We start from the raw sequence: 25,876 nt of genomic DNA on the forward strand, positions 1-25,876 counted from the left end.
CAAAAAATATGAAAAGTTGGAGATTTTTGTTGTTTCAGATTCAATTCAATGAAATTTGTATTGATTTCTCAGGGACAGTCCACATTAAAAGCAATGAGCCAGAGTTAGACCAGCAACTATTTTTCATCTACTGTCCCCAGAGAGATGTTAGAATTGTTTACCTGCAAAACGAAAAACATTTAAAATATCAATACAAAGGGAAGTACAAAGAAAAATACCAATTGATAAAAATACAACTACTATAAAAACAGAAATACTAATAAAAGACATACTTGCACAATTCATCCCAAAAACTGTAAAATACCTCTGGACTTAAATCCTGGCGCCATCATATCAAACTTATCAGTACTTTAAGACATTTTATTAAACAAAATCACTCAATTTTGACAAATGTTTTGGAAAAAAAGTTCAAGGCTTGTTTTCTACCATATTAACAAAACAACACTTCAGTTTTACTATGCAAAAATAATTCGACTTACTGCAAGCAGAGTTGTTGAATATGTCTCCTCAGAATAACAACACAAAATAAATCCATTTCTCTTTTTTTTCCTTTTTTTAGGAACAACAACCTTTGTGAACTTTTTAAACATGTACAAAGGTGACATTCTTTGAAAGGATGTTGTTTTCCAGTAAACCAAAGAAAAAGGAGAATGACCTGAAAATCTGAGTGTAAGTCCGCGGAGCGGCCGTCAGAGCGTGAATGTGTGTACATGTATCTCTAGATACAAGTACATATATATATATATATCTATTGATGGATTTTCAAATCTTTCCCAGTGGTCTTTAGATGATGATTATTTAGCCAAAATCCAAAAACATGTGTCTTTTTTTTTTAACCTAGTTTCTGCAGAGCAGCAGGAGTTCCTTAAAAATTCCCCCACTGAGTTTTCATCATTGCTCCATTTTCATTGGAGTGGGTCCTTTGTGTTTTTTTAACACAAAACTGCACAGCATAAAAAGTTCAAACGTGCTCTTGGCCCGTTTGTGTCCTTCTTCAAAATAAAGGCATTGCCTCGGTGGAATTGTCTCCTGGAATGCAGGGGTTTTATTTTGAAAGGCAGCAGCTCAGATGCCTGAGCAGCTTCAGCTTCACTCAGCCATCCTCACTGAAACCTCCTCCTCAACCGTCCTGCCTGCAGTCAGGTTCACGGCTCGGTCTCTCATGAATGGGCCACAGCTCTTCCCCCCGGGTTACAGGACGTCCAGCAGTTCTTCACGGACGGACGGGAGTTTCTCCACAGCTTTGTGGTGGGGGGGCACATTTGAGGTAAGCAGACTCCTTTCTGATGAAAGCTTTTGTGGAAACAGAGCAAACTCCTCTGTGTCTGAATCAGCCTTTACAGGCGTCTTCCCTGTGAAGACAGAGCTGGGACTTTTCAGGGGGAAAAAAGCTGAAATCTTCATTTTCTTAACCAACAAATTTAAATTTTACACACGACTACGATCTGTCAGGATCACAAAGAACTTTCCATGAAAACCACAGAACTTTGTCCATTATTGTGGCACCAAACTGTGACATAATTTGCCTAAACATGGGGAGGATTTTTTCTTTTATTGGTTTTTATGACTAAACTAAGTTTCTTTTCTCATCGTCTTCAATTGTCAGATTTTAGTCTATTTAATCTTTTTCAACTTGTATTATTTTATGTTCTAAAGGAATTCTTTATTGTTTTTTTAGTCTGTCGTAGACGTTGGCTAAAACGCATTTAATGAACAAACTGATGGATTTACTATGACGTCTTTATTAATCACCAAGTCATCAGTTTTTGCTTAAAATCCAAACCGCACAATCTGTCTGATGCTCCAAGAGACATTTTTGTGAGAAAAATAAAGTTTTTTTAAGAAAACTATCCAATAGGCTTATCAGCTCATTGCAGTAATCATTAAGCACACAATAAATTGTGAAATAATGATAAAGAGACAGTTTTAGAGGAGACACAAAGTAAATCTTTGTCATTCTGACAGTTTTAAAATAAAAAAATGATATAGTATGTGAGAGGAAAGACCTTTCCAAATTTCCTTTTAAGGCTTGAAAAACGGCATCAGGCTAGGAACACGGATGGGATGTTTGCAAATAAAACTTTTCTAATCACGATCAGAAAAAAGTCCCTGTTATTATAGAAATCCGGTCATGATTTTCTTGAGAAAGAAAGGAAAAGATTTCTTTTTTATGTGGGCTTTAGTGACATCTAGTGGCAAAATGACAGATTGCAATCAAATAAACAGGAAAACATTAAAAATAATTTTTTTACTAAACTGCTTTTTTATAGCTGGTTCACCTAAAATATTAGTATAACTCTTTAATCTAATGTTCTGATGAACATTTCAAATGTGGTTTTGGCAAAAGTTAACCATAGATTCTATTTTTCTAAACATCACCACAAACTGGACCAGATCTTTTGTGTTGTGTAAAAGAAACGCGAATCTGCAACATCTGGCGGTGGCGAAAGGTCAGTGTGCTTCCTGCTGAACCCCATCTTTCCCCTGAGCTGAGGTGACGGCTGAAGAATGGGCGGTTGTGAAATAACAGCTGTTGATTTGAAAGCGTCTTGCGTTTCATGGAGCGGTTTGTAACGTCGTATCCTGGGCTCTCTGGGGAATGTCTCAGCTCGTGCTGGGCTGGGTGGACCTGCGTCATTCAGCTCTGACTGGGTCAGGAGGCGGCCCGGATTGAGCAAAGAGGTTGCAGGGGTCCCGCTGAAGCAGCGGCGCTGGATTGTGAAACCCGGTGTTGAATTCTAATGAAAAGCATGTGCTCCCTTTCTGGGTTAAGCAAGAAAGCTGAGCGGTTGCTCTTCCACTGGTTTCTCGGTGGTGAAGGTGTGTTTCTCCACAGACTCGGCCTGAAGACGGCAGGACAACGTTGAGGGACCATCCGTGGGAAGCTGCTGGATCCTGAGATGCCAGAAGAAGTCAATAAAGACGCCATGAGAACACCATCCACTTCAGATAAAGCCACCAACAGCGAGCGCCCTGCAGCCACGGCGACGGCTGTAAACATCCCGCTGGTTAATGAAGTCCAGCTGACGGCGGCCACCGGCGGCGCGGAGCTCTCCTGCTATCGCTGCACCATCCCGTTTGGCGTGGTGGTGCTCATCGCCGGCATCGTGGTCACGGTGGTGGCTTACAGCTTCAACTCGCACGGATCGACCATCTCCTACTTCGGCTTGGTGCTTCTCTCAGCCGGGCTCTTGCTTTTGGCGTCCAGCGCCATCTGCTGGAAGGTGAAGCTGGAGAGGAAGAAGGAGCGGCGGCGGGAAAGTCAAACCGTCCTGGTCACCAACCAGAGGAGCATTTTCACCTGAACTTTCTGCTCCAGGCGGGTTTGAGTTTCAGCAGCTGCAGCCGTCCGGCACGTGTTTCTGACCGCAGAACACAAAGCTTTGAAGACTTTGTTGAGGACTTGTTTTTCAGATGTTGAGCATCTGGCGAGCTGGGAACGCAGCCAGGAGGAATGTTTCCCAATTAAGACGAATGACCGCTTCAGCACACAGGAAGTCTCTCATTAATCTGCTTTGATTGGAGTGGAGGAGGACAACCGTGAAAAGAAAAGCTCAGGAGGGGGTCGGGACCTGGAGACGCAGCGGAGGATTCCCAGCTTTCACCTCAACGCAAACATGTACGAACTTTTTCAGAAAGTAGGATTTTGTGGAGGAATGGTACGGGACGCAAGGGGACTTTACCCCCAAAAACCTTTCTTATATTTGCTATTAATAACATCTGACTCTGAGTTTATTATCAATTTTTATGAAAAATGTGAAATTTCATAAACATGTAAAATTTAATATTTATCTTCTTTAACAGACACTTGTACTAACTGCTAAGAATAATAAGAAGTTGAATAAAAAATATATATAACTGAGGATGATGGACAATAAATACTCATTCAATATATAACCAGCTGAAAAATATGTAATAATCTGAAAAGGAGAAAAAAAATTAAATAAAACAACTGAACTCTGAAAAAAAAAGATAATTAAAAAAAAAAACTTTTTTTTTAATGAACAAAAATTACACTGACTTGTGTAAACTGAAAATCTGTAACATGGTTTTAAATATTACTAAAAATTTTAGAAAACATTAAGGGAAAAACATAATCTACAAATTGTAAAATCAGCTAAAGGAAGTCCAAAAAACAAACAAACAATAAAAAGCAAAAACAATTCAAATTCTTGTTCTTAATGCTCTAGTTGCTGAACAAAGTTCTGGGAAGTATAAATCGCTCTGGAGTATAAATCGCTCTGGAGTATTAGTCGCTCCGGAATGAGTCCCACTTTTGGGAGAAATGTATTTAACGAAATACAAGAACAAGCATAGCATAAATAACACGCTAACAAGTCAACCAAAGTCTTTAAATCACTAACAATCACTTAATGCATTTATTCTTCATCCTTCTGTGTCGCTTTGAAGCAACACAGACGCTACCAAGCCAGACGTCAAACTGAGCGCCACTTCTTCTGAATTGCTGTCGGTAGCAAATACTGATACACCTACAGTGCCCTCTAGTGGTTGTTGCTATTAATTTATTTTTAAAAATCACATAAGTTGCACCTGAGTATAGGTCCTATCCCCGGCCAAAACTCTGCAAAGTAATCAATTTCCTTTTTTTTTCTTTGCTAAAGTTGCTAAATTAACTCCTGCTAGCAACCAGCGTAAACTGAAACGCTAACGAAAGTCCTTAAATATGAACTAAATATTAGAAAGACTACAGAAAACATGTTAATTAAAAAGCAAAGTTATTATCTTAATGGAAAAAGAGCTTCATGTTTGACTAAAAACAGCCGTTGTAAAAAAGTGACAAAGCTGAAATTCAATCTACTAAATCTGACTGACTATGGATCACTGGTGCAGCGTCTTCATCAGAACATCACAGTCAGTTTGGCATCAATGTCTGTATTTCTAGTTGTAAGTTTACTTTGGAGGTCCTTAATCAGCGTTTTTGAAGCGTTTTTGCTCACAGGAGAAGGTTAGTGGTGAAGCGCGCTGATGAGTCACATTCCTGTGTAGATGAATGAATCTCTCCATCACGCCAAACGCGACCCGTTTCAAAGACTCAAACTTTGGAGCTTCTTCTCTGAGTGTTTTCCTTCTGCTGCTGAAGTTGACTCAGCAGTTTTCTGCTTTCCTTGATGTTATATTCCTAATTCCATATGTTAGAATGTAAAGGACTTAAAGGAAGTTAAAGTCTCCTATTGACTCTTTTGCTTTTAAAATAGCCTGGACATGGAAGTGTATTTATAGGCAGCATTTGCGTTGCTATGCGTCTATGCGCGACACCAGATACCACAACTACACAGTTTCCTTGCGTCACAGGAGAACCTACAACACACTTTGTCACTTTTGGGAGATCACCTCCGTAAAGGCGGTCAGAGCCCCCCCCCCCCATCAGGTGGGAGGACGCCTCGCTGGAAAAACTTGATATGAAGTTTGACAGCTGCTCTCCGTCAGCGTCTTTCGCCTCCCTTCCCTATTGCTGGCAACTGCGGCGAGCCTTTGTGCGTCACTTGATGAGCCTCACATGGTCTTCATAGCAGCCAGGGCCGTGAGGTGTGGGGGGGTATCAATAAACAGGAGGGGCCCGAGAGGGATTAAGTAACCAAAACAGAGAAGGGCCCAGAACCAGAACTGCCAGCTCGTTTTCTCAAGACAGTGATTAGGCTGTTTTTAAAAAAAGTATTTGTCCTTGAATGGAGATAAGTAGAAAAACAACAGTTTTGCAGAGATGTGAGCCAAAATGGCAACACAAGACCATCAATAATTGATCGACTTATCGATGACTTTGGTCTAATTCAGCAGTTCTGTTGGTCCGACACACCTGTCAGGTCATCCATTGTTATTTATTTTTTGAGAAAGGTCAGGCCAGGTACGAATGCAGGAGCCAATCCTTTCCACGTCTTCAGGTAACATTCAATTAAATCTCCAATAACGGCTTATTAGGTTATTATCTGGAGATGTTTACCTTTGGGTTTAAAAGTATTCTCTTATTACATTTACGTACATATAGGTTTTTCATTCACTTTAAAAAACTGTTGGGAAAAAAAGGGGTAAAAAATAACCAAACATTTTTTTTTTAAATAAAAGGATGCCTGACGCTACATTACCTAAAAAGGTAAAAAAAAAAAAAAAAAGCTGTATAAAAACTTCAGGTTGAATCAGTTATTTTATAAACATTTGCCTCTAGATTGTCTGCAGCCGTTCTTTATTCACAAATGACATTATCAGCTTATAAACTACTTACATCTGAAAATTTGTGTTATTTTTATACTGAACTTAATATTTCACTTTATGAAAAAAATAATAATAAATATTCAGTTACATCAAATAAATATGTTCTTGTCTCCTCGAGGAATAAAGAATTGAAATTCCAAGCGTCAACATGGCTGAGTGAACATTAAACATTAATTAAACATAACGAGCTCCACTTCCTTTAAATAAAACAGATGTGCTCAGCTCATTGTTTTCTTCTCAAAAATACGACGTCTATCTTCCTGTCATCCATATTGTGCAGTTTTATTTTTCTCTGTGAAGGTGAAAATGTATTATAATTATTTAAATATGACATGAACATTAAACAAGAACATATTGGAGAAGCACAAACGTTTCGGAAGGCTTTACCCACCTAGGCAAAGTTTAAATACCAAAATAAGTAGACGGCTTCACTTCCCCTAATTAACATTATGTTACTATGGCAACACCACAAAATTTTTATAGCTCTAAAAGTTGGTATGAATGACTGTATCTTAGAACTGGAGTCAGCAAGTGTGACGACGTCCAAAGAAAATGGAAAATTTACCAAATGAAGTCAGTCAAAGGTCCCGCCATGCTGAATTGGTCAAGTTTCTATGGCAACCACTCTCACCAATCAGGAGCGAGCTTGTTGGAAGGCCACTCCAATACCACTTGAAAAGAGACTACACCAAATCTGTCAAACGTTTTGAACGCTGGTCATGGGGCCCATCAGACTCCATCTAATTTCTTTGAGGCATCTGATTGGTCAATTTAGAACTATAACTATAAATACCACGAAAAAAAGATAATTACCAAGAACATGTTAAAAAAAAGGTATCAGATCAGGAATGATTCTTCTGACCAATAGAATGACAGCTGTTTATTTCCCTATAGAAGTCTATGGAACTTTGGCTTCTTGGAGCCACTTCCTGTTTGGAACGCCAGGGGGGAGGAGTCACCCAGTCCAGTTCTCGTATATCCAATCAATGGGCACACCTTATCTGACTGATAACCTCTGGTTCTTGTAGTGAAGATCTTGTAAAACTGTCCAGACTTGAATCTAAAAGAGACCAAGTCAATGAGACTACATCAGGAACAGAGGGTCAAACATCGGTTGCTAAGGAGAATTGCTAAATTTACTTTGATGTAGAAACATTTAAATTAATACTCATTTTCTTTAGCCCAAGAAATGCCAACATTTCAATTGTTGCTATGGACCTAATGTTAATATTACTGATAGAAAACTTAATTTTGTATCAAAATCATTGTCTGGGAATTAAAAGTATGAGAACTGACAGACAGTTGGGTTTCCTTTGTTTCATTGTTTTGTTTCCATTGTTTCATATATATATATATATATATATATATATATATATATATATATATATATATATATATATATATATATATATATATATATATATATATATATATATATATATATATATTTATGAAACCTTTCGCTGCATTTCTTTTGGCTAAACCGTCATAGGACGCGGCCCCACCCGTTTAAGGAAGTCCAGAATCAAAGCTGGGGGAAAAGGTAAGCCAAACCACGTCTTTGATTCTCTTCTCAGCTTAGATCCTTCCTGCCCTGAGAGGTTCATCTGCTCCATGATCCTCCTGTTTGTTTGGACTAAAGTCAGGATTCAAGTAAAGAGCTGAAATGTATTCATGCAGACAGTGCACATATGGATGTTTGTTCTTTCATGTTTTCCATAAAAACCTCTCCCACATCCACTTAACTTGAAAGCTCAGCATGTAAATGAGAAGCAGCCATGTCTGATGTGACAGTTCAGTCAGACTCTGCAGGACGACTCGTGTCCGCCGTCCTTTCATGTGCTGCCAGGACTTCTGGGAGAGATTGGCTGCTCTCAGCCCCAAAGCTCTCGCCAGCTGCTTCGTCCTCATTTCACCACACCATAAAGTCAAAGCTCTTCCTGGCTGTTTCCTCCAATATTTTTTGTGATTCCCGATTCTGGAGGGAATTTGGATGCGTGGACCGGGTCCCAACAGTTTAAGCGTACGCCGTTTTCCTTCACGTTAAATTCAGAGTCACGTCTGTCGCCCGGAGTTTGATGTGGTCAACGGCAGGAGAGCGGAATCAGATGAACCAAAAGGAAAGCTGTCTCCTCTGCTTTTGGTCCCTCTGTGCATCAGCATCATCACATCCATATGTTTGAGGGAAATAAAGCGGGACTGAAAAACCATGTTGAATTTGTGCCTCCGGGTTTCCTTTCCCAAGGACGTCCTTCACTCTGCAAGCCTTCTACTGTCCAGATGTTTTTTTGTCCTCCACATCTGTTCACCTTTTCTTAACTTGAAAATGTTTGAGGTTTTTTGAGTTTGCTACATGACAAATGGGACTCACGGCTTTTTTCAGCCAAACAAAATTCTGGTTTAGGAAACGGGGGGGATTTTCGTGATGTAAAGGGGGTTCAGAGACCAACACAGACTACCAGTGTTTAGTTAAGAAGACACTGGGAGTGAAGGGCGAAAGAAACAACTGCCTCACATGAACCTGTGTGAATGGACTGCAGAAGCCGAAGACACCAGTTTCCCTGTTTAATTAGCTGAGAAGCGGTTTAAATAAGTATAACAGAGTGTCGTCAATATATTAGTAAACAATTGTGCTGTGCTGCCAAATAATGGGAGGATCATAGGAGGATAAATGATGATGACGAAACAGAAAATAACAACAAACATCCAAAAGAGAGGGAGAAGAAGTAAAAACCTTACACATTCTCACCTCAGTGCCTTATCACTAATCAAAGAACCATCAAATCAAACATCAGAATATCATTTTAGTTTTGTTTGAATGATGGAGAACTATCAAGTACAGCGGTACAGGTCTGATCAAGAAGGACCATGGACCACAACTAAGACTTAAAACCAGAAGAGGAAGAACAAAAACCCAAACTTACGATTGACTATTGGACTACATTCAACAAAACACAACCATAAACTCACCAAAGACCGTAAACATCTCTGTCTCACCATGTACGACTTAATTATGTTGTCATGGCAACTGCACAGATTTAAAATTGAGGAGAATTAACGTAATTCTAACGGATTCTGACGCAGAAAATGCTTTGCGCTGAAAAACATTGAAATTAGGACTATTAAAAGTAATCATTAAAAATCTAGTGCAAATTAATAAAACAAGATTAAATGGATACATAAATACGAAATAAAAAAAAATAATAAGAGTAGTAAAAATTAGCTAAAAGCCAGGTTAAAAAGATGCGTCTTGAGCCTTTTCTTAAACAACTATGCTCTCTGTGGCTCTCAGGTCTTGGTTTTGTTTGGAAAAAGACCTAAACTCGTGTTTCCGGCTTCCTAATCAAAAAAATGATCCGTCACATGACTTGAACCTGTTTTTCTTCCTCGCACATACTTTCCCCGATTAACATGAAACCACGGCGGGTTGAAGCCGCTCACGTGCCGACTGCAGCGCAGGAGCGGCGAGTTCTGCTTTTGAGGCAGACGTGACCAAAGCCTGTCTTTTGTTAAAATGACGACTAACACAAAGAAAGTCCCTTCAGCTGCAGATCACTACTCCCACATCAAAGTGAGTCCAGAAACCATGAAAGCATCATTAAAAATGGGAGTCATGCCACAACAATCCCTCTGAAAAACAACTATGGAGTCACATAAAGCTTTAATTTATAGAATATTGACAGATAAAAAGGGGTTTTCTGCCTTTTAAAGTGGGACCACCCCCACCACTGAGAGCGTAAACACCCCAGCAGGAGAGCCCCGTTCTGTCTCTTTGGTTTCCATCTGCTATCTTCTCGAATCGCCCGGGGAAGGAGCTTCCCATGACGTCAAGGAGGAGTCGCTTTTATGGCTCCTCGCTGATTCCAAAAGGGCGGAGAGCTGTGGGCTCCAAGACTGGGAGAGTCCAGACATGAAGCTGTGAGATATACGTCTCTTTAATTTACAGTAGGACAGGACAACACCCGAGCTCTGCAGAAAAGAGGCCCGCTTGATTCAAACGGCTGCTTAAGTTCCCATTTTTCTCCGGCTGTTAATCTTTCAGTGTGGAGGGAGATGACAGCCGTAATCTCCAGGATGTCATGTGGGTGAAACTGACGATCGTTTAAATAACTCTTTAATCTTCTTCACACACCAGAGTCAGTCATGCTTCACCACAGGGATCTGTGCCTGCCCCCCCCCGTTCTAACTTCTACTGCTGAGCTCTGAACAGCTTTGATTTCCCAATACTGACTTCACCTCAAACCCAGATATAAATCTTTTCCAGGGTTGCTTGCACGTACCGCGACACCCTAAAGCTCCGGCCTGCTGCTTCCACTTCAGCCTTAGTCCGAACTGTCCTCACGGGTGGACACGGGGCGTCTGCGGGGGGACAAAGGGTCAAACCTGCACCCGCGCCAACTATTAAGTAGCCTATACAATACTATTCTTAAGCCTCTTATTTTAAGCAATCTCCATATATGTGATGATATTATTACAATTGGCACACTAAAGAATGATTTTTTTTAAAATTATTCGTTATTTTCACAAGTTCTTTTTCAACCAGGAAGTAAGACAATTTGATCTCTGAAGCTCCGCCTTCTGCTCCTTGTGGGTGCCGCCCATATCATGAGGTCACCCTAGAGTCGGCCTCGGCAGCGTATCTACGTCTTGCCCACAAAACTTCGGAACTTTTGCAAAGATGTATGTGGATTTTATTCATTTAACAGGAAAACATTTAGCTGAGCACCGCTAGCCACTGAGAAAGTGGGTGTGTCTGTCAGCCTGGGGGCGGAGCTGGCAGCAGACTCTTCCTGGAAGGGGCGATTCCTCACTTTATGATGTCATAATGTGAGAACCTGCTCGTTTTCATGGATTGGAAGGGATGTGTGACTGGATACAAACTATGGCTTTAAGGTTGTTTTTCATGACGAATAAACACTTAAACGTTTTCAGAAGTTGATTTTGCATGACACCAGCTCTTTACTGTGAGTCTCCATGACCTTTCACGGACCAGAACAATGCAGAAAGTCTTTACCTAGAACCAAACCACCACCTGCGATGTTACTAAAGCATCACATTCTGCCTCTAGATGGAACCCGGGCACCATGAAGCATCAGGACGGGGTTTAACCGTTAAAATGGGCCGCTGTTTTCTTTTTTTTAATGTTTTGTTAATTTGCTGTTCCCCAAAATGAAATAAAACAAGTCAAATTAACTCTAAAACTCAGAAGACAACTGTTCTTGGGTGGACCAATAGAAAAACACAACAGGGAAATATGAAAGGACCAGAACACGAGACAGATAGGAGAAAGGTGAAGCGTATGGCGACCGCCATCTTTTTTTCTTTTTTTCTCTCGTTTTCTTGGACTCTTTGGTTCTGAAGGATCGACTCTGTCATGAGGTCTGCGTTTGTTGGAAGTTTCTTCCAGTGAGAACCCAATACCCTCCACCGCCACCTGGTTCGGTAGGCAGAATCACTCAACATGTTGGTTTTTCTCAAACTTATTACAATAATTAGGTCCGAACTGATACTGATTGGACTCTAAAAATGTCTCTTTTATATATTTTGGTTTTGCCGTTTCAGAACTCTCACAAACTGAAACCCTGACCCGAGCAGAGCCTCTGCGGTTTGACGGCGGCCGTCAGAGGAAACCAGCAGGTTCCCACACCCAGAAGAAGAGGCGCACATCACTCTAACACAAACAGTCCTCGGCTCAGGAAGGAAAGGGCTCTCTTTGGGTTTTTGTCAGATCTGCAGGATCCTCGTAGCGTCTGTCGGGGAGGCCCCGCCCTCCCCGCGTCTTCTGCTTTGACAGCAGCTCTATGGTCACACGTTTTCTCTGGACTCTCACAGACAATCAGATCCTTACTGTCCCAGCGTTTTAGTAAAGCTCCAGCGGTTCACCGTTTTTCCCTCTTCTGAGTGTTCCCATCAGCTGTTTGGAGGTTTTTTTGCTTTTCTTTAGGTCCAGATTTAACGTTTGTGCCATCATATGACCCCCCACCCTTCCATTGACGTGTTCTCCTACCATGACAAAGGTGAATAAAGGTGGAAAGATTTCATGTAATCCATGGACACCAGTGAAGATCACAAATCATTGAAGAAAAAAGGTTCACAGCACTGTCTAGTGGGTCTAGATGACCCAACTCCCAATGGTAAAGTGTCTAGGATAGAACAAGGGTTGAAGAATAGTTTCATAAGCAGATTCTTTAGTTTTCCTCTAGTATTTTGCCAAATGTTGCTTCAGAAAAGCAACATATTTTCTATGATACATGGTATTCAAAATTGAGTTTTAAAGTTTTTTATAAACAACAATTTAAATATTATTGTCGGAACAAAAAAAAACCCTGTGACAAACATCTGCTTGGCTCGTGTCTGATCCAAAACGATAGATTTAAGCTACTTTTAAAAAACCCTTGTACTTGTCTCAATGTTTATTGTTGTTTTGGGACGCTCTTGTGACAAAGGGGTTGGTAATGAGGCGTGAACAGCGCTGGGGGGTCTGCGGCGCTGCAGGAGCTCCCCTCAGCTGTCTCCCGGTTGTGTAACAGCATCTCCTCACTGACCTCATGGAACATCTCTGCAGTAACTCTGCCTGAGGATCCAGAGCAGACGGAAGATCGTGTTCACCTCCCTCATCACTGACCCCTGCCCTACAAGCCCCTCCAGTCTGAAGGAAACGCCCCCACCCCCCCCTCGACCCAGAAGAGAACTTCACTTCAGTTTAAAAGAAAGTATGATCAGAATGTCTGCAGTGATTACAAATCCCCCCAGCTTGGATCCTTCAGAAAAGAGCATCTTACAATTTCTGCTTAAATTCCTTAAAGCTTCAGTTCTACACTGAAGGTCGTGTCACATTTTGCCCATTTTCCACGTAATAAATTCCCGTCTTTCGTGATCCGTGTGTGATTTACATAATTCCTCTCGCGTTCGTCATCAGTCAATGTTCGCAGACGTCTGTTGATGGCTTCGGCTGGTCTTTACGTGAATTCAGTTTTGAGCTGCTTAAAATTTTTGGTCGATTGAAAATTTCCCAGTTTAGGGGTATTTTACCTCGTTTATACGCAAGTATTAAATAAATCCTACGCAATTGTGCGTGATTATTGCAAAAGGCATACGCAAGTTTGTGACTTTCCACCACCGCTCCACATACGTCTAACAGACTTTTCAGGCATGAACCACCGATGTTTAACTTTTATATCGCGTTTACGGCGCTCACACGCAGCTCAACAATCACGCACGGTTCATGTTTCACGTTGATTTACGTGTTTTTTGTGTGATTTATCCATACTTCCGTGGTTTCAACGTAGTTCATTCGGGATACATCTATGACAATTTGACATATAGACCACAACTTTTTTCCCTTTTCCACGTATAATTCATCCGTTCAATATGCACAAAGTGTACGTAGTGGCTGTGTGACACGGCCGTGAAACAGTAAATGCTCCAAAGTGACCGGTATTTTAGATTCGCCACGTAAAAGTATGTTTTCCATTTTTCCCAAGCAACCACTGTTTACATTTGTTCCATAAGTAATACCATGGATGAGCTCAGAATCCACGTTATGACTGATGGAACAAACACCGGTGATGTTCTGGTGATGGAACCAGTGATGCTGTAGTTCCTGTTTCTAACTCCACATTTTGAGTAGGAAAGGGGGAAAATGCTCAGGGATTAAAACTTTTCACACTATTCCCACTTTTCATGACCCAACGACAAAAGCAAACATGCGAATCATCCAGGAAGAACAGCGAAGTCACACTTTACATGCTCTAGTTTGCTTTTTTTCACTTCATACCAGGAACATGTGCGGCATTTCTCTGTTACCTGCACACTTTAAAAAATGTCAACCTAATTCATTTGAAAAATTGAGTGCCTTGGACTCTGTTGGGATAAATTGTTGAACCGTTTGTGGAAAATTAGAGGAGCTTTTTCTTTCAGAGTGCTCAAAAAAATAACAATAGACCCCCCCCCGCCTCTCTGTTTGGTGGATAACGGGTCTTCAGTCAGACCCCCCTGTAATCTGAGAGAAACACAAACCTGATGGACCTCATGTGAGACGCTGGAGGAAGAAACTGCAAACACCCCGGACAGCTGCAGCACTGGTCTGTGCGTCTGTCCGTCTCCGGTCCCTGAGGGTCTGCCGGACTCCCTGGCACCAGACCGCGGCGCTGGAGAAGATCTGGCTCCAAGATAATGACGGGAGAAACCCCACCCAAGAGACCTGTAGTAAGTATGTACAGACAGACAGGCAGACAGACATATTATGTCCTCTGAGACCAAAACCCAAACATCTCCAGGACGAAAATGTCTCTCTGCTCTGACTCTCTGCTGTTTTCTTTGCTTCTCGTGTCTCCAGAAGTTTTGAAATTGTGTTACAAAATAAAAAGGGTCCTTTGTGTTCTCCTTAAAAATACTTCCATTCACACAAATGTGAAAAAGTTCCTACTTTGCAGCTGACATCAAGCTGGTTTTAGTCAGACATTACAAAGGTTGTGAAGAATAAAGATTCAGGCCTTGTGGCTCCATGAAGGCGGTAAGTCCATAGCAACCAATGGCTTTTTTCTGTATCTCAGGTTGAAGAATACATGTGCCAATTCCCATGTCTTTGTTCAAAAGTAAAATTTTCAGATTTCATAGCAACGCACATATCACCTCGTTTTATGTTGCTTAAAACGTTTTTTAACCTTTAGGAAGCAAATTTGATCTTACATTTTTGTTTTTAACCAAACTCTTATTGTGAATGAATATCTGTCTAACTTGGAATCAAAAGTTTCAACCATTTACATTTTTTTACATCAAAGGAGGGATCCAAAACAAAAGTGCCCCCTCCCTCTTGAACCAGGGAGGAGGGGCCACTAATTTTTTTAAACATGTTTTTGATAATCCTCATTTTTTTTTCATGATATTTGTTTTGTAGTTCAAGTTATAATCTGAACAATCAAATGCCTCAATAAAAGTAGGCGTGTAGCCCAATTTCTGATTGGCCAGAGGGGTTGCCATGGAAACTCAGACCGACTCGGACCAATCCTTACTAACAGCCGATCTCTGGCTCCACTGTGGCGGCGTCCGAATCGGTGAAATATAGCAACTTATTTGACTTCATTTGGTTGGAGCTGGAATTAAACCTTTTTTTTTTTTAGATGACGTCACACACTCACTCCCGTTCTCACAATCCGTCAATGGCGCTACCTTCAATCAAAAGGAGGCGGAGCAACAGTTTGGTACTTTTATTTGACTTCCTTGAATGTAAAATTCTCCTCAGATGGTGTCAAAACCCAAGCTCACATTGTGTTGCCATGGCACCGGCACAGGAAAGACTTTTATTTTCTAGATCTGAGGAGGTTACAGAAAACCAGCTAATGTTCAAGGCTACAATTAAAAAACTTTTAACTCATCGTTATCCTGTTGTTTAAATTCTTTAAGGCTGTTGAGTCAGAACGCATCACAGCTACGCTGTCGTTTGCTCACGCGGTCAAACTCCCATCAGTGTGCAGACGTGACGGAACTCAAACGTGTTTGCCGTTTCCTGATCTTTGTGAAAGAACCGTTTGGAGAATCACTGCAGATGCTTGAAACTTGAAGAATTTGTAGAGATGTTTAAGCTTTGGCTTTTTTACAGATTCCTTTTCTTTTTTTCTTAAGTTACTCTCCAGGATTTAATGCATGAAAACTGATCCATAACCGGAACTTTGGAAGACCACAGGAGAAGCAGGAATTGTTCTCCAGCTTTTCTCTATTTAATGCATCCATAGATGTTGAACATTTAATTTAAGGATGAAAACATTTGTGGTTTTTACTCAGATTAGTGGCGTTCCGAACTCTAAAGCCATGTGAAAGCATCCTGTGGTGTGGAAATGACTGCAGCTGCACTCCACCCTGAACTCAGGGCAATTTAACATTTTCCAGGTGCCAGCTTTGGGATCGGTGACGCACAGGGGTCATTGTTGTTCACAGACGGATGATCCCTCAGTTCCCATCCTGAGCAGCCGGAGGATCCAAGAGGAGGACCGGCGGGTCTGGGGTCAAGCCTTCAGCGCCTGACAACAGTTTCCTGAACATATAGAGGAGCTGCAGAGTGAGGTCATGGAGAGCTCCGCAGATGTGCGGGATGACATCTGCGGAGCTCCGCGTTCACACTGGGAGGCCGGATGCGTCAGGACTGACCCAATTAGTTCTGCAGCCGAACCGGAGCAGAGCTGCTCTGGGTTTTTGTGCGTCTTTGTTTATGTTCCTTTGCGTTCTGCAGGGAAGAATCCAGCGTGCTGCCACGAGCAGCTGCTGGACTGTTTGTGTGTCCTGAGTGGACATGAATCCAGCAGCACGTCTGCTGACACGATCCGAACATCTAAATCGCTGAGTCAACAAGTTTCCAAGCGTCTCTGAGGCGCAACTTGATTGCAAAAGGTATTTTCCATAGAGGTCAATTTATGGATGTTTTACTGTGAAAAGTTAAACAGAAACTTTATTTTCAAAAATAAGACAGAAACAAAAGATAAAGGACGAGTCATTTTCAATTAAACTAAAGCACACGATTGTATTTTGAATTTTAGACAGTAACTCTGCAGCCCCCCCCCCAAATTCAGACCTTTAGTTTCTAACTGGGACTAAACTAGTCATAAAAAGTTACAACTACAGGCCGAGTCATTACTTTAATGCTGAGATCAGATTGTCATAAGCTAAATAGTATTCAGAGCAAACACACGTGCTTTTATTTTGAAAGTACCAAAATAAGGGGGAAACATCTGCTGAAAATGTTGGTTCACTTCAGAGTCTTTGAGGTTTTTTATTGTTGCTCCACAAAAGAAAAAAAAATAGAATTTTCATCTGATCACCTTCATTGAAACTGAATGGATCCAGAGACCTTTGAGGGGTTTGTTGGAGGTTCCTGAAGCTGTTCCTGACGCCAGACTGCGACTGAAGCCCGTCTCTGACAGGTCAGTCTGAAGATTATTTACCACAACCTGATGCCTTTCGTTCAGCTTTTTGAAGCAGAAGTGCTGTGCTGGAACGTTTGCTCCGTCTGAACCCTCCTCTAGATCTTTGGTTGATCCTCCAGATCTCTGCTGCCCTCTGCTGTTGGTCACTGGCAGTGATCTGCAAGCATGGCAGCACAACAGGTGAGTATTTTTCCTGACCCCCCCCATCTGATCAGGTTGAGCGTGATGTTTCAGAATAAAAGCTTATCATGCAAGGATCTTCCGGGAATCAGACCCCTCTTTTCTGCCTTTTCGGAGTTGCTCTTGCGTGGCGTTCTCCTGCCCCTCTTTAGCCAGATGGCCTTCAGTGTCAATCCCCCCCCCCTCACGACCAAGATTAAGATTAGACGTGCACGCAGATGAATCTGACGTTTGCTCTGCAGCAGATGAAGATGATATAACAGATTCTGTCTGCGAGTGAAGCTTGGAGCCAATGATCGCTGCGAGGCCAGGTTAGCAGTGACGGGGATTAAAGTATTTTTATCTCAAAGCCTCATTTCCGAGGCGCCCTTCTGAAACGGAGAGGTGGGAGACGGTTCAGGGAGGGCGGGTGAGAGGCAACAGAAATCCCTGCTGTGGCGAGGCGTCTTTAGTGCTCCTGTCTTCCGAGCTGTTGCTTCTTCGGGCCTCCGGGACGCTAAGCATGAGGCGGGCGCCATGGGCTTTCTGGAAAACTACCAGGAGATCGACCCCGTCACTCTGAACCTTTGTATCCTCATCGCCAGCTATGTTATCTTGCTCCTGGTGTTTCTGATATCGTGTATTATGTACGACTGCCGGGGCAAAGATCCCACAAAGGAGTACGCTCCGGACCCAGAGCCGACTCCTTCGCCCATCAGGCTGGTGGTGATGCAGAGCTCCTCGGCGCCGATGGGGCGGTGGGACACGGCCAGCATGATCACCAGCTATCAGGATCCGTCACACTCGGACTTCAGGGAGAAGAAAAGCACCATGGTCTAAGTGGCTGTGAGCGCAGTGACTCCTTTTGGGTTTTTTTTGTACGTAAATGCTCTTTCCTTTTTTACGTTGTTTCGCTGGTTCTGGAACCATGTTTGGATTGGACCTGCACAAGAGCCGAGTCGGAAGGTAAGGCCGAGCCACCTGTCTCTGATGCAAAATCCTTCTTTATCTCAAGGATCTCAGGCCAGAGCCGGCCATCTGTTCTGAAAAGGAAATGACCCAAATCAAGCTGCAGGAACAAAAACACCTCAGTCCGTCCAGAACCGCCTCATAACACTGGACTTGGTTCTCAGATGTAGATAAAACCATGACAGCTCCTGATGAACGGTCTCTGGGCAAAGTTTCATCTCTTATCTGGGAAGAACGATAAAGTAGAAGTACTTCATGTGTCTACTGTAGTTTATTGTAATAGATACTCTGACAGCAAACGAATAAATACTCTGATAGTAAATCTTTTGTCGGTTCCCCTCAGGCTGGAGGTGAAATAATCAAAATGCTACAACAAACACAAAAAACGTAAACTTTTATTTAAAATGACGTCCATTTATCTTATCGCATCAAAAGAAAAGAAAGTTCTGCCTCAACAACAGGGACCAATGATCTACGATGTGTTCGGTCAACATGGCGCCTGAATGGCGAACACCTCAGCGACCCCCCGATACCAGCTGATTTAATAAAGACAGAGTTTTGAGGCTCCAACCATCGACTATATCCTGGACCTGGACCGAGCAAGTGTGACGTCAACCAAAGAAAATGGTTTACTCCGGCTCAAACCAAATGAGGTCAATTCAGACGCCACTTTTTGCAAACGACGCCTTGTTGCTTTAACATGGAGGTCGACGGTAAAATTGTCTTCAAACCAGCCTCTGGTGGTCATTTGCAGAACAGCAGTATTTGTCATTTCCTGGTTTGGGGGGTTTGGTTTAATCAGAAAAGTAACCTGGGTGCATTTTAAAGACAACACTTGACATTTTAACCAGCAAACTTCTACAAACTGATTTTTTATGAATGAAATCCTCAGATTTGCTCTTTATTCTGCTTTTTTTTAATTATTGTTATAAAGTTTGGGATTATTAGCAGCGTGGACACAGAGGGGCATCAAACTGAAAACTGTACATGTGGTCCGATGGGAGATGATAGATGGAAAACTGGAAAAACGCGATGGCCCATTCGCCTTTTGGATGTGATTTTATTGTCGTTTTTGTCCAGATTTATTTGGGGTCCAAAGTTCACAAACCACAGATAAAGCTAAAATAGAAGTTTTTTTTTTTTTATAACTACTATCGGTAAAAACTTTTTTCCTTTCAAGATTTTTATATTGAAAACGGATTTTCTTGACAGAATAATTTTTATTCTACAGATTGATATTTTATTTGTAATTAATTATGTTTCAAATTCCAACTTCCAAACAGAAGTAGATGTGGAATAGATGAGGTGGGTCTGCTGATGTCATGACCCGACAGAGAAACGTGGAATCCGTCAAAAAACAGGTTTTAGTCCAAGTCTGCAAACAGAAACGGAGAATTCTGCTCCATTCTGATCCTTTACTTAGTGTGACATCAAGGTCAGAATCAAAGCTATCTTTACTAAATTGATCCTCCGGTAGCAGCATCATCCATCCATTCATCCATCCATTCATCCATCCGTCCATCCATCCATCCATTGGTCCGTCCGTCCGTCCGTCCGTCCGTCCGTCCGTCCGTCCGTCCGTCCGTCCATCCATCTCTGCATCCGTCCATATGTGAATCCGTCCATCCATCCATTGGTCCATTCATCCGTCCATCTCTGCATCCGTCCATCCGTCCATCCATCCATCCATCCATCCATCCATCCATCCATTGGTCCGTCCGTCCGTCCATCCATCCATCCATCTTTCCGTCCATCTGTGAATCCGTCCATCCATCCATCCATTGGTCCGTCCGTCCATCCATCCCTCCATCCATCCGTCCATTCATCCATCCATCTCCGCATCCGTCCATCCATCCATCCATCCATCTTTCCGTCCATCTGTGAATCCGTCCATCCATCCATCCATTGGTCCGTCCGTCCGTCCGTCCATCCCTCCATCCATCCGTCCATCCATCCATCCATTTATCCATCCGTCCATCCGTCCGTCTGTCCATCCATCCATCCATCCATCCATCCGTCCATCTTTCCGTCCATCTGTGCATCCATCCATCCGTCCATTCATCCATCCATTGGTCCGTCCGTCTGTCCATCCATTCATCCATCCATCCATCCATACATCCATCCATCCATCCATCCGTCCATCCATCCATCCATCCATCCATCCATCTCTCCGTCCATCTGTGAATCCGTCCATCCATCCATCCGTCCATCCATACATCCATCCGTCCATCCATCCATCTTTCCGTCCATCTGTGAATCCGTCCATCCATCCATCCATTGGTCCGTCCGTCCGTCCATCCCTCCATCCATCCGTCCATTCATCCATCCATCTCCGCATCCGTCCATCCATCCATCCATTGGTCCGTCCGTCCGTCCGTCCATCCATCCATCCATCCATCCATCCATCCATCCATCCATCCGTCCATCCATCCATCCATCCATCCATCTCTCCGTCCATCTGTGAATCCGTCCATCCATCCATCCATTGGTCCGTCCGTCTGTCCATCCATTCATCCATCCATCCATCCGTCCATCCATACATCCATCCGTCCATCCATCCATCTTTCCGTCCATCTGTGAATCCGTCCATCCATCCATCCATCCGTCCATCCATCCATCCGTCCATCTGTGCATCCATCCATCCATCCGTCCATCCATCCATCCATCCATCCATCCATCCATCCATCCATCCATCCATCCATCCGTCCATCCATCCGTCCATCCATCCAGCTCGTTGGACTCATTTAGTTTAGTCTAAATGTTTTCAGTTTGAAATATTTTGCCAAAACAAAGTGAGGAATTACAGATTACAGGCATTTTAAAGCATATTAAATAAAAAACAGAAATAGAAACCTCTTTATGTAAGATCACTGCGTTAAAAAAATCTAACTAAATGGAACTTTTGACTCATTTATACCCGACTCCGTGAAATCCGACGCCTTCTCCTCCTGCATTCCAAGGAACCATAAACCAATTAAAAAGCTGTTTAAGTCGCCGTCACGTGTGCAGAAAGCCTCCAGCCTGCATGTTTGCAGCAGTGAGCAGGTGGACCAGATTCTATTTAAAGTCAGACAGATGCGTGCGTTTGCGCTGCGTTGGCGTCCGTCCACGGAGGGTCGGCTTGTTTTCACGCCATTCCCTGAAAGGTTTGGTGATGAGGAGCAAAAGCTGGGATGTCCTCTGAAAGGAGGCCAGCAGGCGTACTACTGGACAGAATTAGCATGGCTGACCTGTCTGACAGGAGGATTACTCTGCTACTTTTTATAGTGTTTGTTTGGAATAAAAAATAAAAAATAATATATACATATATAAATGTAAGTCTAGGCCTTGATCCCAAATCCCAGCTGCTGGGGGTTGACCCGTAGGGGTGCATGTGACTCGGCTCGAGTCGTTTCCACTCATGAATGACAAAAACTTTTGCGTCGTTTGCTTCCACAAAACCAGCAAAGACGCAAAAACTTCACAAATTCTGTTTCTCTTTTAGTAGATCTAACAGTGAAGTTCTTGAGGTGAAACAAAAACATGAAGGCAGGAAAAAATGTTCACAGGTTCGAGTCTCTGGTCGCCTTCGATGGAAGGGGCGGGGCTTGGAAAAGGTCCCAAGCGTTTTGCGTTGATGAGCAAAAACTACGCGAGGATTTTAGGTTTAGCTTTGCTGGCCAGAAAATGTCCTGCCTCTTAACTAAACCATGAACGACTTTGGAAAATATTGAAACAACAATCCTCCTTCTTCTGCTTTTTGTTGGGAGCAAACAGAAACTGGGATTTCTTCTGAAAGCAAACAGGTTTTTCTTGGACACGCCTCATTTGTTCATTGGCTTGGAAAGCTCCTCCCACTGCGTCACATCATGGAACAGATGGCAAAGATTCTGGTCTTTAGACTCGCAGACGTCATCAAGTGAAACCTAAAATGCGAATCGAGGTCGTGGCGGCGCGATGGACGCCGCCAAATGTTTGTCAAATCAGATCAATGAGCTCTTTGGAGGAAAAAGGAGCAGAGATTAGGGAGGTGAGCTAATTATGATTGTTGACCCCTCTTTACCCTTTGGGGTTTTAAGCAACCCATAGCCTCTGTTGGAATTTTAAAGTCCCAATTTAAAGTCCTGATCATCAAAGCGTTCCCAGTGGTCTTTTATTGATGGTGATGATGGTGAAAAAATCTAATAAATGAAACTCATTGTTTTCTGGGACATAGTTTCTGCAGAGCGGCAGGAGTTCATCAAAAATTCACCTCTGAGTTGAGGGTGGGACTGTTGACGTGGAACAACACCGCCCCCCTTCCCTTCCCCATTGTTGAGAGCTCACAACAGGGAGCCAGCATATTTTTTTTATTTACTTACTTCATTTGACTAAAGAAATCTTCAGAAATCCCGTTTTGAGCTCAATTTTCTTAGCAGCACCTTTCAGGTAAAGATGCTGCAAGGAGGACAACATGAGAACAATTTCACCAAAATGTTTAGTGTCTGACATCAAAATATCCCAAAATCGCTCATCGTTCCATCAGGTGAGAAGATCTGGGGCCTCATTTATAAACGTTGCGCACAAAAGAAGGCGTACGCCACTCTCTACGCAGTAGTTGATATTTATAAAAAGCAAACTTGACGGGAAAATGTGCAGTCCTTCACGCTCTGACCCAGGCGTACGCACAAAAACGGGTGAAATGAGAAACGGCGACGCCGTCGGCAGATGGAAGAAACACGTGAAAGTGAAAATGACAATACTGCCTCTAAGAAATAACATGAAGACTTCACAAAGCAAGTCTGACAATCAACAGCTACACAAACACCCGTTTGATCGATCAGCAGTGAAACAAACAAAAAAAAAAAAAAAATCAAACGAAAATTACAACAGAAATTCACATGAACACATATTTGCAAAAAGAAAAGTGAAATATGTTCTGCAATATTGGCATGTTGTGCAATTCATCCTCATAAATAATATAGTTAACAGAACGAAATAATGTACAAAACTGATATTCCCGTCAGTGTGTCCGTCTGGTGGAGCAGATAGAGGTGCAATCAGACAGACAGATGGATAGATAGAGAGAGATGCATTAATTGTCCACTAGGGAAAGTTGTTTCCATAGTAAAACATTTCTTCATAAGCTACAGAATTATGGTATTCATGCATATGCCTTTAGTTTGTTTTATTTTTGAGAAAACAATGTATGGCGTATGTCTCAACCATTCAGAAAGCAACAAGAATTTACATTTGCTGATCAATTTCCCATTTCCACATCGATTATTACCGACATCTGTAGCTTGTCAGATGTAATTAAATGGAGGGAAATAAAATGCCCCATCACAATGCGTAATGACGCACAATGGCTGATCTTGCGCTCTTAGAAGATGTGGCAAATGGAAGAATTGGGAGTGAACGCATCTTTAGACAGCAAGAAGACTTGCTGGCAAACGAGGACGAGTGGCTAATGAGCCGGTTCCGACTTCCTCCAGCCGTCCTCTTGGACCTCTGCGGGCTTTTTATTTTGGCCACGGTCCGAGGTTGTGAGGCTACAGCATTTACGGCGTCTGCCACCGTTTGTCACTCACGTGTCTTTTTGGCATTACAACAAACAACATTTTCTCCTGTTTTCCACCTCGCCAACATCAACTTCTACTTCACATTGAGTGAAGTTACGTTTTTTTGATTTCCTCTCGATGTTTGCCATGATTTTGCAATCAATTAATATTCATTTTTGGGCGTTTCACGGACTATTTATGGGCAACTATGGGCGTGTCATGAGGCCGCAAAAGCTGCGCAGCATTTAGATTTGATTGTGATTTATTAAGGGAAAGATGCGTAGGATGTGCGTGCGCACGGTTTTATAAATCCGAATATTTCTGTGCGTACGCACGTCCTATGTTTCATCCGTACGCCACTTCTGACGCAAATCCTACGCAAAGTTTTATAAATGAGGCCCCTGGACTTTACATTTTTTGTCGGATGCTGGTTCTCCACATCTAGGAGGAACCTCGCTTTGCTCAAAGGCTTTCATTTAATTTCAGAGGCCTGTGGCTGACAGCTCAGTGACCTTAACTCTTTTCTGGCTTCCGTGACCGACATGTCCATCCAGAACCGGTGTCACTGGGAGGTCTGGAGATCAAAATACCACTTTTGGGGGGGGGGTTTCTGAGAAAATAACATAATTATACTCTTATGAGCTGAAAAATAATGTAAGCAGAAATAAGGTAAACGATGGATTGAAGAATAAAAAAATAAAAAATAAAATTACATCAAAGTTGGTGAAATGAACAAATCACCAAGCGCATTAAAAAATAAAAATATTTTGACATTTAAAAGTGTAAAGTAATATTGAAGTTTTGGATCATTTGGCCTCATTTAATTATTTTATCTCTATTGTCTGTTTTTATTTTCTTTAGTTTATTTATTTATTTTTTAAGTAAGTACTTCCGCTTTTATCTTTTATTGGGTGTTTTTGTGTTTGGGTGTTATTTTTAAGCCGAATTTCCGCCAAAATAATTTCTTGTTGGTGCTTAGGGGAAACCCCGCCCACCTGAAATATGATTGGTGTTTGATCTGCGCCGGCGCTCCTTATTGGTCGATACTTGTGTCATTCGTGTTGCTGAGGGGCGGAGCTCTGATCTGACAATCATGTATTGTCGTTGAACCGTTCATCGAGGAGCAGCCGCTCTCTCACCGGCAGGACCGCTGCGTTCTCGGGGCTTTTCCCATCAGGCACCGCGGCTCATGGACTTTAGCAGCGCAAAGGCGACGTGTTGATCCGGTGTCGGTCCACAATGGTTCTGAGGAAAAGACTCAAACGGTGCCTTCGTCGCGGGATCGCCGGTGCCTCGGAGCAGAAGTGAAACGTTAGCTAAGCTCAGCCTTCCTCCCGTTTCCGCCGCCTCGCGGTTCGTTCCCTTTACCGCCACTGTCTGAAGCGGCTTTGAACAATGCCGCCGCGCCGCCGGTGGTGGTTCTCTCTGCCCGCCTCTGACACGGAACCGGAGAGCAGCGTCCAGAGGTAGGTGGAGGAAGAGGAGGAAGAGGAGGAGATCCCAGTGTCATTTACAATAAAATAATTCAGTTTTGGGTCAAAAGATCAAAGATCTGCAAACCAACAGGGTTCTGGTGTTAGAACCACTGAATAAACACGGACGATAAAACGTCTTAGATCATCATGGAAAGGTAAAAAAAAACAAAAATACTGACCTCATTTTTCATGATTGGCGAGACCCATGCTTCATGCTTTTATTCTGAAAATCTAAAGTCACCAGGAAACGTACCGTACCCGAGCACATTTCAGCCAGGAGTTTGGTTCCTGTTGGTCGCTCTGTTCTGACGGGTCCGGGGTGATTGCTCATTGGTCTGCAGCAGCATCGACTACATTTTCACAACATGACTCAGCAAAAGTGAAACCAAACTGCAAACAGCGCCCTCCACAGGCTGAAAGGAGTGTCTGAATTCCCACCCTAACTACTAAAAAACTATATAGTGCCCTTAATTTTAAAAGCAACTCAGACGCCACGCTCACTACTTTTTTTCATCAATTCACAAAGTTAAAATCGAATTAATATGAGCGTTTTTAGACGATTATTTATGGTCCACTGTCTTCTGAAGATAAAAACGTTAATGGTTTA

At 42.5% G+C, this 25,876-nt stretch overlaps 2 protein-coding genes and 1 long non-coding RNA gene across 4 annotated transcripts in view; 2 read left to right on the plus strand and 1 right to left on the minus strand.

Annotated features, from left to right (window-relative positions):
- Window positions 1–3,863, plus strand: tmem100 (transmembrane protein 100). The gene is made up of 2 exons (XM_023957277.1): window positions 1–1,267; window positions 2,837–3,863. The coding sequence occupies exon 2, from the start codon at window positions 2,901–2,903 to the stop codon at window positions 3,303–3,305; it is 405 nt and encodes a 134-aa protein (XP_023813045.1). The 5' UTR covers window positions 1–1,267; window positions 2,837–2,900; the 3' UTR covers window positions 3,306–3,863.
- LOC111947728 lies at window positions 1,263–24,899 on the minus strand. The gene is made up of 3 exons (XR_002873630.1): window positions 24,790–24,899; window positions 14,248–14,431; window positions 1,263–1,352 (listed from the first exon to the last, which is right to left on the minus strand). It is a non-coding gene; the product is annotated as an uncharacterized LOC111947728 (long non-coding RNA).
- mmd (monocyte to macrophage differentiation associated) overlaps window positions 17,720–25,876 on the plus strand; it is an 11,081-nt gene continuing 2,924 nt past the window's right edge. The window contains exon 1 of one of the 2 annotated variants that reach the window (XM_011477734.3): window positions 17,720–18,272. In XM_011477734.3, the coding sequence (XP_011476036.1) occupies window positions 18,193–18,272 (80 nt within the window). In that variant the 5' untranslated portion in view covers window positions 17,720–18,192. Of the gene's footprint in view, window positions 18,273–24,914; window positions 25,261–25,876 lie in introns of those variants that run through there. The other variant, XM_004071110.4, reaches the window with a different exon arrangement.

This window comes from Oryzias latipes, chromosome 8, assembly GCF_002234675.1.
Source record: "Oryzias latipes chromosome 8, ASM223467v1".
In the NCBI taxonomy this organism is placed as follows: Eukaryota; Metazoa; Chordata; class Actinopteri; order Beloniformes; family Adrianichthyidae; genus Oryzias; species Oryzias latipes.

Excerpts from the sequence above, each read along its gene's own strand:
- tmem100 (XM_023957277.1), top strand. The coding sequence starts at position 2,901 with ATGCCAGAAGAAGTCAATAAAGACGCCATGAGAACACCATCCACTTCA.